Raw genomic sequence first — 12138 nt, forward strand, 5'->3', positions numbered from 1 at the left:
TACCTCTCCGAACCAGAGCTTCCCGTGTGTTAAAGTCTTTATATAGAGTTCCTGTTCTGCCTTCTCATTGATTGTAAACCCAACCACATGACCGCCTCATCACAGCCTGTCTGTATAGACCTCCAGGTTTTCCATGATCGGTATTAAGATTAAAGGCATGTGTATCCAATACTGGCTGTATCCCAGAACACACAGAGACTTACCCAGCTCTGCCTACCAAGTGCTGGGATTACCAGCGTATGCCATCACTGCCCTGCTTTCCTATGGCTTGCTAATAGCTCTGACCCCCGGGCAAATTTATTTATTAACATACAAATAACATTTTAATACAAATAAAATATCACCATATTTCCCTTTTTCTATTTTAATAAAAAGAAAAAAAGAAAAAGCTTATAATTAACATAAGAAAACCTATATACAAAAGTACAATAACTATATACAATATATACAAGTAATAAATACCTAAACAATGTCTAGTTCATTTGTATTTGACAAATTCAGAGAAAATAATTCCATTATCTACCCTATTGTATCTAATTCACTTTCTATCCTAATTAATCTTCAACTATAACTAACTAATCTTCAACTCTCTCAGAGACCCAAGAAGGAAATAATATTAGCTAACAAAAAAAAAACAGGAAGCATATGCAAGCAACTTCCAAAAAATTGTGAGTTGACAGAAACAGCCAGCTGCCTGGACAATCATCTGAGGTTTCTCCGCAGTGTCGGGGCATCATCTTCAGCCTATAGGCTTAGCGTATCTTAGCGTATTTGGGAAGTAGGATGTACACAAGGTCAACAGTTCAATCTCACATTGGTGTGAGAGCAGTCTATATATCAGAAACACCTGAATTCCACTAGTGTCATGTCATGATTCAGGATTTTAAATTCTGGAAATTGTTGATGTTTTTTTGAATTCAGCTGTCCATTCTTCTTGGCTATGTGTGTATGTGGCTTCATCTCAGCATCCCGTTCTTCTCCACATCCCTCTATTAAATGCCATTCTACTGTTGAGAGACGTGCGCTTAATTACTCTTGAAGAATAACTGTTTCAGCCACTGTCCCATTGCACATCAGAAGCCATCGGCCCACTGCCTGTTCAGCTGCCTTCGAAGAAAAGGGCACTGTACTTTTCCCGGATTGGGAAGGCCACTTCAGGGATGGTGCCATATTGTCCATAACCACACTTGTTTTGACAAGAATCAGTAGTCCTTTGTTTCGTGTCCTGTCTGTCCTGTTTGTCAGCAGTTGATTTGAGGATACTTTGTTGTCCAGTGGCTAACTTTTGCCACAATGGAAGTTAACTCCAATTGCAGTTTTTTCAATGCCCATATTTTCTCTGAAGTAGATTGGTACTGCCAGGAGACGGCATGTCTCATAGTCATAACAAAAAAGAAAAGTTTTCTAAGTTACTAAAACATTTTAAATGTCATATTCTGTAGATCTCTGAAGGGTCTGAAGATAACCTGTCTATCTAAAATATATGTACTCAATCTTTAAAACACACCTAATATAACTACAAGTTCTATTATAATGTCTAACTACTAACTTTCATTTTTTTATATCCTAATAGTTGGTAATAACGACATTCAAGGATCAGAAAATTGCATTACATTTTTAAATGAACGGTACAATTAGAAATATACATATAGCATTTTCTAACAATATCAATTTCAATGTATATAACTTGTATACAATATAAAACGATCCAATCCAATGTAAAGTATTTACATTTTTCTTTTCTTTCCTTCTTTCTTTCTTTTTTTTAAGATAAGAACCTTAAATCTAATCTCCTTTGCTTAGCCCTTTTCCTAACCCTTGACAACTTGTAACCAACCCCCCCAATCAATGAAAATTATCCCAGACCCAAGACCCATTAAAAGACCAAACCCCCCCACACACACACACCACCTCTTTGGGAATGTGGGCGTCACATTCTTGAAATCGCTTCCTGCTGGGTATGGGCGAAGGTATCTTTATCCTGAAAAGGAAAATTTTAGGTTAATTGTCAAATTCTAGGAAACGTAACTATATCCTTCGTTATCCAGTCTGTGTATAATGCCAAAGTTCAGGGTCTATCTCAAATCCTTATTCAGGTAGTCTTTGAGACTGGAGCATCTCAGCTAGCTCTCTCAAAATTGCTCTGAGCACTTTGTAGTTCAAAGCTGATCTGTAGATGATGTTTGTCAGCTTAGTGATGTTATTACTGTCCACGTGGAATTGTTGTTGTTGTGGGGCCCCAAATCTTCCTGGTTGTTACTGTCTCCTTTATACTTGTGTCAACCCATAGTCCCTAAGGAAGCTTGGTAATCTTATTTATAAGGTTCAAGTTGGTGTTTTCCTTTCTCCTTCAGTTTTTCCTAGGCAGTTTATTTATTTTACATGGCAGTGTGTTTAAGCTTTATTAGTAAGTGTCAGTGCTTGCATTCAAACTCAGTTTGATCTGATGATAGAGCTAACATAATTTACCCACATTTACATATCTCCTTGTATAAACAGCTTTGAATGGTACTTTTAAAACTTTTTAGTTAAAATACAAATATATTATTTTTTCTCTTGGTCATCCCTTTAGATAATATAAAACTCCCCAACTCCCTTTAAATAATTTAAAATATTGAATCCCTGTGTCATTCAACCATCCATAGTGTTATTCATCATTCCCTCTTCCTCTCCTTCTGTATTTTCCTCCTTCTTTCTTCTCCAGTTAAAAGTCCCTCCCATTTTCCCCATTTCTCCTTCATATTACCTGTGTCCTCCTATTTCCCTCTTAGGGGTTCCCCTTGTCATAGCCCCATTTTAGTTACCTCCTTTCTGTAATCAGTTTTTGTTGTATACACATATATGGAGATTGAGGGCTAGGAACCAAAGGTGTGAAATAACATGGGGTATTTGTTTTTGTGGGTCTTGGTTATCTCACTCAATATAATATTTTCTAGTTCCACTAATCTACTGCATGGTTTCAATTTTCTTTACAGCTAAATGGTATTCTGTTATATACATATACCACATTTTTCATTATCTATTCACTATCTATTAATTGAAGGATATATAAGTTGTTTTCATTCCTAGTAATTGTGAACAGAGCATCAGTGAACATATCTCTGCAAGCATCTGTGGAGTAGGATGTTGTCTTTTTGAAGAACTGTCAAGAAGTGGTAAATCTGGGTTATATATTAGATGTATGTTTGGTTTATTGAAGAACTAATCACAATGATTCTCAGATTGCACTAGTTTGCAATCACACAGTAGATTATGATTCTATTTTCCTACATCCTCACTAGTATTTGTTGCTATTGGTTGTCTTGATTTTAGCCATTCTGAGATTGGTAATATGAAATCTCAAAGTTGTTCTAAGTTTTATTTACCTAATTTCTATAGGTAACGAATATTGGGTAGATATTTTTAGACTTTTTATTTCTTCTTTTGAGAATTTTTTTCAACTTCATTACCCACCTTCCTTGAGATATAGTGTCTCTTCATAGCCCTGGTTGTCCTTGAACTCATTATGTCAACCAGGCTGTTCTTCTAATCGCTAGAATCCACCTTCCTCTACATCTGGAGTACTGGTATTAAAGGTGTGAGACTATGCCCGTCTCTCATATCTCATTTTTAAATTGAGTCATTTGTTTTCTTAAGTCTTTGTTTTTTGGGGTACCTTATAGATTTTGATATTAAACTATTATCAGATATATAGCTGGCAAAGATTCTCACTTTGTAGAGTTTGCCTTCACTCAATGGACTGCCTTCTCTGCTGTACAAAGCTTTTTAATTTTGTGAGGCAATATTTGTCAATTGTTGACCTTAATTTCCAGGCAAATGGAGTCCTGTTCATGAGATCCTTTCCTACACCCATATTCTTTTGGGTCCTGCTTCAGTTTTCTTCTAGAAGATCTAGAATTTCAGATTTTTCACTGACAGTTTTGGTCTATTTGCAGTTAGTTTTCTGCAAGATGATCAATATGGGTCTATTTCATTCTTCTACATGTGGACATCCTGTTTTCACAGCACATTTGTTGAAGATGCTGTCTATTCTTCAGTGTGTATTTTTGGATCTTTGTCAAATATCACGTGACTGTAGTCATGTGTACTCATGTTTGTGTCATATTTTTTCTTCCATTGATCTATATATCTGTTTTTGCAACTGTAGGACACTATGTTTATTAATACTGCTTTAGAACATATTTTCAAATCTGGAATAAGTATTTCTGCATTGTTCTTATTATTAAGGATTGCTGTGGCTATCCAGAATCTTGTGTGATTCCATATAGATTTTAGGAATTTTTTCTAGTTCTTTGAAGAATGTCATGGTGATTTTCTTGGTGTTGCCTTGAATCTATAAATTGCTTTTGGTAGGATCATTATTTTCACAATGTCAGTTCTACCATTCCTGAATCAAAGGATGTCTTTCCATCTTGTAGTATGTCAGTCTCTTTATTCTGTGATTTAAAGCTTTCACTGTAGAATTCTTTCCCCTCCATGATTAGGATCATTGCAAGGTTTATTATATACTTTGAAGGTATTTTAAAAGGAAACAATCTCCTTCTTAGCCTGCTGGTGTACATAAAAACTACTGATTTTTGTAAGCTGAATTGTATCCTGACTCTACTGAAATTGTTCATCATTCAACAAGTTTTCTGGTAGAATATATATATATATATATATATATATATATATATATATATATATATGTGTGTGTGTGTGTGTGTGTGTGTGTGTGTATTCTGTAAATAAGGTTAATATGACTTTCTCTTTTTCTATAATTTCATTCTTCCATTGCTTATTGTAGCTAGTGATTTGAAGATTGTATTGAAAGAGAGTTAGTGAACAGCCCTGTCTCACTCTTGATTTTAATTTATTTCAATGTTATTGCTTGAGTTTTCTCCATTGAGGATAATGTTGGCTGTGAGTTTGTAATATAAAGCATTTGCTATTTTGATGTGAATTATGTAATTTATTTGATGTATGCTTCTGTCATTCCTAGTCTCTCTAGAACTTTTATAATGAGGGCATGTTTTTTTTATTTCAAACACTGTCTCAAAATTATCTCTGCCAGTGCTAGAACTCAATACGTAGTCCAGGCTGATGTTCACCTCACAGATATCTAAATGCCTCTCTATCCTGTGTGCTGAGCTTAAAACATACAGCAACAGTGTGTTGAATTTTTTAATCATTTATTTTTTATTTTCATAATTTTTATGTTTAATGTAAAAATTATGTGTGTGCCTGTGCATCAGTATATGGGTATGCACACATGAGTAATGATAGTAATTCTTATTTTTTAATGTCTCTATTTTTCATATATGTGTGTATTATAAATTTTCTTATGATATTATTGCAATATATAGAATGCATTCTAACATACGGACATATAATACATGCATATATATGTATATATATATATATATATATATATATATATATATATATATATATGTATTTTGCTTATAATCACATCCTATTGCCTCATCTTGTCTCTCTCCCACTCTTACTGTTCTTATCCCTCTTCTATATTATTTTTTTCTACTCTAATGTCTTTAAATAAATTTGGTGACTCACATAGATCCTCAGGGAGAGACAGAACCTCATGAATCCTACCCTTCTCCATAGCGGAATATTGATAGGTCTTATCCTGTGAATGGTCCTGGGTCATTAACCACAATTTCTGGGATTTCAAGAGTGCAATGAGCTTTTCATGCCCAGAAGTGAACTTTATATATGTCTCTACCTTTCCTATAGATTCTAAAATGTTTAAGAAACTTTATTTATTTAAAATGTGTATGTGTTTGTGTATATGGGTAAAGTGTCCATGAAGACCAGAAGAGGGTGTTGGATCCCCTGATTCTGGAGTCACAGGCAACTGCCCAAAGTGATAGGGGTTCTGGAAACTGAACCCAGGTCCCTGTCAAGAGCAGTATATGTTCTTAACTAGTGAGCCTCTTCTCCAGTCCAGACCTTATATTTCTTCTGCTCCTTTCCCTTTTTTGTAAATCTTCCCTGAGCCTTTGAGAGAGTGATTTAGATGTCATATTTAGGAGTGAGCATTCTGTAGTCTTTTTTTTTTTACTTTGTTTAGTTAAAAATTTCTGTATAAATCTTTGCCCATGGTAAAATGAAACATTTTCTCTGTGTAGCTTTGTGTCTTTACTGGAACTTGCTTTGTAGACCAGGCTGGCCTCGAACTCACAGAGATCCACCCCTCAAGTGCTGGGATTAAAGGCGTGGACCACCACCTGGCAAATGAACTTTTAAGACAAACATTGACAGCAATAATCTGAGGGTATAAACATAAGAATCTAAAAGCCAATTAGATAAGCATCACATTTCATTTAGTAGCAACAACAGTAGTTTCTGCACTAGGGCCTATGACATGCTTTTATATGTTTTAAAATACTGCATGTGGAGAGATGGCTCAGACATTAAGAAAAAATAACTCTACAGATGGGGATGATAACATCACAAGCGTCTTTCCCGTCTGTGCTGGATTTTTACATTGGATTGCTCTTCTAGATGTCTAGTGGGGATAACCATAGCAACTGTGAGTCCATGTGAATCATACCCATGTCACTCCCAGAATTAAGCCCTTTGTGGCACTCCTTTGGCTCTAGCTGTCTTTTCACCACATCTCCCAGAAAGTTCCCTGAGCCTTGAGTGTGAGTGGTTGTAGGTATTCTGTCACTTTCAATTTCCTTAATTCTTTTTGTATAATCTTATTTGTTCCACATAGTTAATAACATAACTTGAATATGGAAATATTTCCACTTCCAGTGAAGTCTGTGTGCCTTTGAGTGTATCTTTTTTTCTCTAATTTCAATAGCTAGACACCAGGTTAGGATGTAGTAAGAGGTGAGAACTGGTCTTTTAAAATTGTTGCTTAATAGGAAAATCAGTGTTTCTTAACAAAGTGAGGTGCTAGATGAAGGTTTTGTGTGATGTAGTTTTTTTTTTTTCAAGTATTTACGTTTGTTTTTTTTTTATTTCTTTTTTTTTATTAATTTATTTTGCAATACAATTCAGTTCTACATATCAGCCATGGATTCCCTTGTTCTCCCCCCTCCCGTCCCCCTCACCTTCCCCCCAACCCCCCCCCATTCCCATCTCCTCCAGGGCAAAGCCTTCCCCACAGACTGAGGTCAACCTGGTAGACTCAGTCCAGGTAGGTCTAGTCCCCTCCTCCCAGGCCGAGCCAAACAATCCTGCATAGGCCCCAGGTTTCAAACAGCCAACTCATGCAATGAGCACAAGATCTGGTCCCACTGCCTGGATGCCTCCCAAACAGATCAAGCCAATCAACAGTCTCATCCATTCAGAGGGCCTGATTCAGTGGGGACCCCTCAGCCATTGGTTCATAGTTCATGTGTTTCCATTCATTTGGCTATTTGTCCCTGTGATTTATCCAACCTTGGTCTCAACAATTCTCGCTCATATAAACCCTCCTCATTCTCGCTAATTGGACTCCCAGAGATCCACCCGGGGCCTAGTCATGGATCTGTGCATCCAGATCCCTCAGTATTTGGATGAGGTTTCTAGCACAATTAGGGTGTTTGGCCATCCCATCACCAGAGTAGGTCAGTTCGGGCTGTCTCTCAACCACTGCCAGCAGTCTGTTGTGTGGGTATCTTTTGGATTTCTGTGGGCCTCTCTAGCACTTTGCTTCTTCCTATTCTCATGTGGTCTTTATTTACCATGGTCTCCTATTCCTTGTTCTCCCTCTCTGTTGTTGATCCAGCTGGGATCTCCCGCTCCCCCAAGCTCTCTTTCCCTCAACCCTCGCCTTTCATTACCGCCACTCATGTCCAGGCTGTTCATGTAGATCTCATTCCATTTCTCTGTCATTGGGTGATCCCTGTGTCTTTCTTGGGGTCCTGTTTTCCAGGTAGCCTCCCTGGTGATGTGAGTAGCAGACAAGTCATCCTTGTTTGATGTCTAGTATCTTGCTATGAGTGAGTACATACCATGTTTGTCTTTCTGAGTCTGGGTTACCTCACTCAGGATGATTTTTTCTAGATCCATCCATTTGTCTGTAAACCTCATGATGCCATTGTTTTTCTCTGCTGAGTAGTATTCCATTGTGTATATGTACCACATTTTGTTTATCCATTCTTCAGTTGAAGGGCAAGTTTTTATCACATGTATGAAGTTTCCCGCTCACTATTAACAAGTATATGTATAATTAAGAACTATTGAAATATTCCAAGTCAGAATCAAATACAGGGGCATATGGCAGAAGAAACATTCTATCAGGAAAAGAGAAGTATAGTGTTCTTTTGCTTATATTTCAGTATAAAAAAATCAAGGAGAAATATTGCCATTATATTCAATTAATGCTTAGGCTAATAATATTTAGTCCTTCATATTTGTGATAATTTAATGGTTACTATGTCATGTCACTTCCTTTCAAAATAGCTCAACCTGAAGATACTTGTAAGTGCAAAACTGGTCTAAGGAAAAGTTTGCTAATATAGCCCTCTTATATGTACCCTATCGTTTTCATTGCATTTTGGCTACTTGAAGCAAACCTGGACATAGTTAGGAAGAGAAACCTCAGTAGAGAAATGCCTCCATCTGCTTACTTGTAGAAAGGCTGTGGGGCATTTTCTTCATTAGTGACTGTGCGCAACTCACTGTAGTTGGTGCCACCCCTGGGCAGTTAGTCCTGGTTGTATATGAAAACAGGGGGAGCAAACCATGGTGAGAAAGCTAGTAAGTGGCATTCCTCCAAAGCTTCTGCTTCAGTTCCTGCCTTCAGGTTCCTGCCTTCAGTTCCTGCCTTGAGTGCTCTCAGTGACAGACTGTGGCCTGAGAGTTGTAAGATTATTAAACCCTCTCCATCACAAGTTTCTTCTATTCATAGTCCTCATCATATCAATAGAAACCTATCTAAGTAACCAACATTTTCTGTACTGACTTGGAGAATACTTTTGTTCTCCCACCTATGTTTTCACATAGAAAGACAGTTTTTTTTCTATAGAAGAAATCATATTGAAATGAAGAATGTAATATAACAGCTTTATCCCACACAGGTGGCTATATGTATCCTTATTTAATTTTGGGGGTATTTTACATATATTTTTTATGAATGTGTGCCTGAATGTATGTATGTGTACTGCATGTGTGAAGGTACTCACAGAGAGCAGAAGAGGGCATCAGACACCCAGAACTGGAGTTACTGGCAGTTGTGAACCACCTAATGTAGATACTGAGAATTGAACCAGAGTCCTTTGCAAGTGGTATTAACCACTGAGCCATTGCTCCAGCCCTAGTTTGAGGAACTGTTAGAGGCTAGCATAAAACCTGCCACCTATAAGAGGGTTAGTAGCTATTAACAAATGTTTTCTATTTATACAGATTTTATAACTGTTAAGATAACCAATCTAATAGAGGGAATAATCTATTTTCTTTGTATGGTAGCCTTTTGGTCCACCTGGAATAATGAAAAAAGGTATAACAAGATCTGAGAATGAAGAATGGAAAAGAAACCAATCATTGCTGACACCAACCTTTAGTAGTGGAAAACTGAAGGATGTAAGTTAATGGAGGACTTTTTATTATAAATGTAATATACTCTATCAGAGGACTGGTAGAGATAATATTATACTCTTTAAAGAGAAGTTCCTTTGAGCATTACATTGCTAATAATGGTCTTTGTTTTTCTGTTTCATTATTGTGTTGGTTCTTTGTTTTGTTTTGTTGTTGTTATTTTGTCTTATATAGCACTTTTGAAAATATGATGATCTTTTTATAACTTCAAAGACTTGCTTGTTATTTGGGGACTCAGATGTTGCCATTTACCATGAGACTGTGTTGTGTTTTGTGCTTAGATGTTCCCCATCATCCAAGAATATGGAGAGGTGCTGGTGAAAAACATGCCTTAAAGAATTTTTTCAGTTTCATGAGGTCCAAATTGTTGATTGTAGATCTTAGTACTGGTGTTATTGATGTACTGTTCAGGAAATTGTTCTCTGTGTCAATGCATTCAAGGCTGCTTTCCACTCTCTCTTTTACCGGGTTCAATGTAACTGGTTCTATGTTGAGGTCTTTGACCCACTTGTGCAGCAGGGTACTGTGTTGTTGTTCCCTTTGGGGGAGGGGGCCAAGTAGGCACAGAGTCAATGACACAGATTCTGGGAGAATGTCAAAACAACAAACTCAGTTTATTTAGGGAGAGACAAGACTTATATACCCTCCACCCCACCCTGGGGGAAGGTCTGATGAATATACATCTGCTGGAGTGACCTGGCTGCCTCTCATTGGTCCAGGTAAACTCCAGATCATGTCTCAGCTGCTGTTGCTAAGGCCCTTCAGTAGACCCAGGTTTGGCTCTCAGAAAGTATCTTTTTTACTGGTTTGTGCTGTAACTTTGGGATGGCCCTTAAGCCTGTTAGGGATGAGTGATCCCACATATCCACCCCTTTTATTATTTTATAGGACATGCTCAGTGGGAGCTAGGGTGCAGTGCCCTTACCTTATTTATCCCACTTTAGGAGAGCTCAGCATAATGGACTGTGCCTATCTTAGGTTGGCTTGCCAAATAAGCTCATACCTGTCATTGACTACCAGACCTCAAAGAGCATCAATCCTGGAAAGCTGTCCAGGTGGTGGGGTTTAGGCAGTAGCCTTCTGTATCTCAGTGAGCCATGCATGCATTAGCTCTCTAGTAGGACTTTGTGTTAGGTGTCTGAAAGCCAATAAAATCTGTAGTGTCACCTTTGTGGCCACCTTCTGTTCTTGAACCTGTTGCAGAAGATATTTGAACAAGAAAAGGATTAGTAAAAAAATTCAGTCTAAATGACATGGATGGGACCCTAGTCATATTTATTGTACCAATTGAAGTCTTTCTGGTGATGCATTAGCAACCATGTAGGGGGTGAGGCAATTGCTTTATATCTAGGTTCACATGCCAATAATGACATAACTTTTACTAATGCCATAGTAGTGGGGCAAATCATACATTACCCCTCTGAAGCTTCTTCTTTGACCAAAGTCTCTTGGTCTGTTGCTGGACACACATATCTGGAGGGTATTCATATCTGCATGGTGATATCCTGGGGAAAAAATCTAAGCATATCTTTGCCTTCAGGTTGATAGGGGAGCAGGGGTTTGCCACTGAAGGGTGATGGGATCTTTCCAACCCACCAAGCACAATGGTGTCTCATGAGGCAAGTAAATAGGTGTGTTGATCAATTTGGGCTTATGTGACAGGGTTAACATATGGTTCTCAGCCCATGAGCATCTCAAGAGAAACAGTGATGTTAAACTGTATATTAAAATGAGCCTGAGCCTCAACATGATCATCATAGGCAGTTTGCCAATTAAGAAAGACCACAGGCTCCAACATATCCTTCATCAAATGATTATCAGTCATAATAAGTCTCTGAATGCATTGTACATTGCTATAGGACTTGCTCAGAATATGGCAATTCAGGACGTGATTCATTAGCAGCCTTACAGACCAAAGACAAATCTGAAAGAAGAGTAGGTAACCATGGCTGGTTAGCCACATTGGGGCCCACATTAACTGGAAATGCCATGGTTGGGCATGTGGGCACCATAGGTGAAATAGGCTGGGAGGTATGTGGAGCAGCTGGCTTGGCAGGCAGACATCCAGGCAAATCACTCCATGGATACTGCAGTGGGGGGTAGCCACTCCAGGCATGGAGGAAAAGAGAGAGGGGTTTCTGGTGTAGGCTTAGGTGCTGCTGCAAGCATTTCCTCTCTCTTTCTTTACCTTTTCTTTACACCTATTCTCATCCATTTCCTTGTCAGCAGAGGCACAGGAATATCAGTCATGGACAGAATGAAGGTGATACATAAGTTGGTGTTACATTGTTCCTGGCAGTGCTTATTATGGACCTCAATGACCCCCTCAGAGCCACTGAGTGCCACCGCAGCTGTCTGAGTATTTGAATGGTGGCACGACCAAGACTCAAGCTGTGGGGAGCTGCAGCCACCTTGAACAGGGTGCCAGAGACATGATCTCCATGCCCCAGAGAAAGGAGACTCGGGCCATAATTGAGGGGGCAGAGGGACCAGGCATACAAGGCAGCAGACTTACCCTGTCCTACCCCACTCATCAGGCAGCTGTTCAGGAGCACTGTCCTACCCCCACCAATTTTTGAGATAAGCCTGCTCTTTTTCCCC

General features: G+C 38.4%; 1 protein-coding gene across 1 annotated transcript in view; it reads right to left on the reverse strand.

Moving 5' to 3' along the window:
• Positions 1-848: 848 nt before the first annotated feature.
• The window catches only part of LOC128111711 (monoacylglycerol lipase ABHD6-like), a 29003-nt gene continuing 17713 nt past the window's right edge, over positions 849-12138 (reverse strand). The window contains 1 exon segment of the mRNA XM_052739930.1: positions 849-1981. Within this exon segment, the coding sequence (XP_052595890.1) occupies positions 1931-1981 (51 nt within the window). The 3' untranslated portion in view covers positions 849-1930.

This window comes from Peromyscus californicus, unplaced genomic scaffold (genome assembly GCF_007827085.1).
Source record: "Peromyscus californicus insignis strain IS unplaced genomic scaffold, ASM782708v3 Scaffold_16__1_contigs__length_79575227, whole genome shotgun sequence".
Classification (NCBI taxonomy): Eukaryota; Metazoa; Chordata; class Mammalia; order Rodentia; family Cricetidae; genus Peromyscus; species Peromyscus californicus.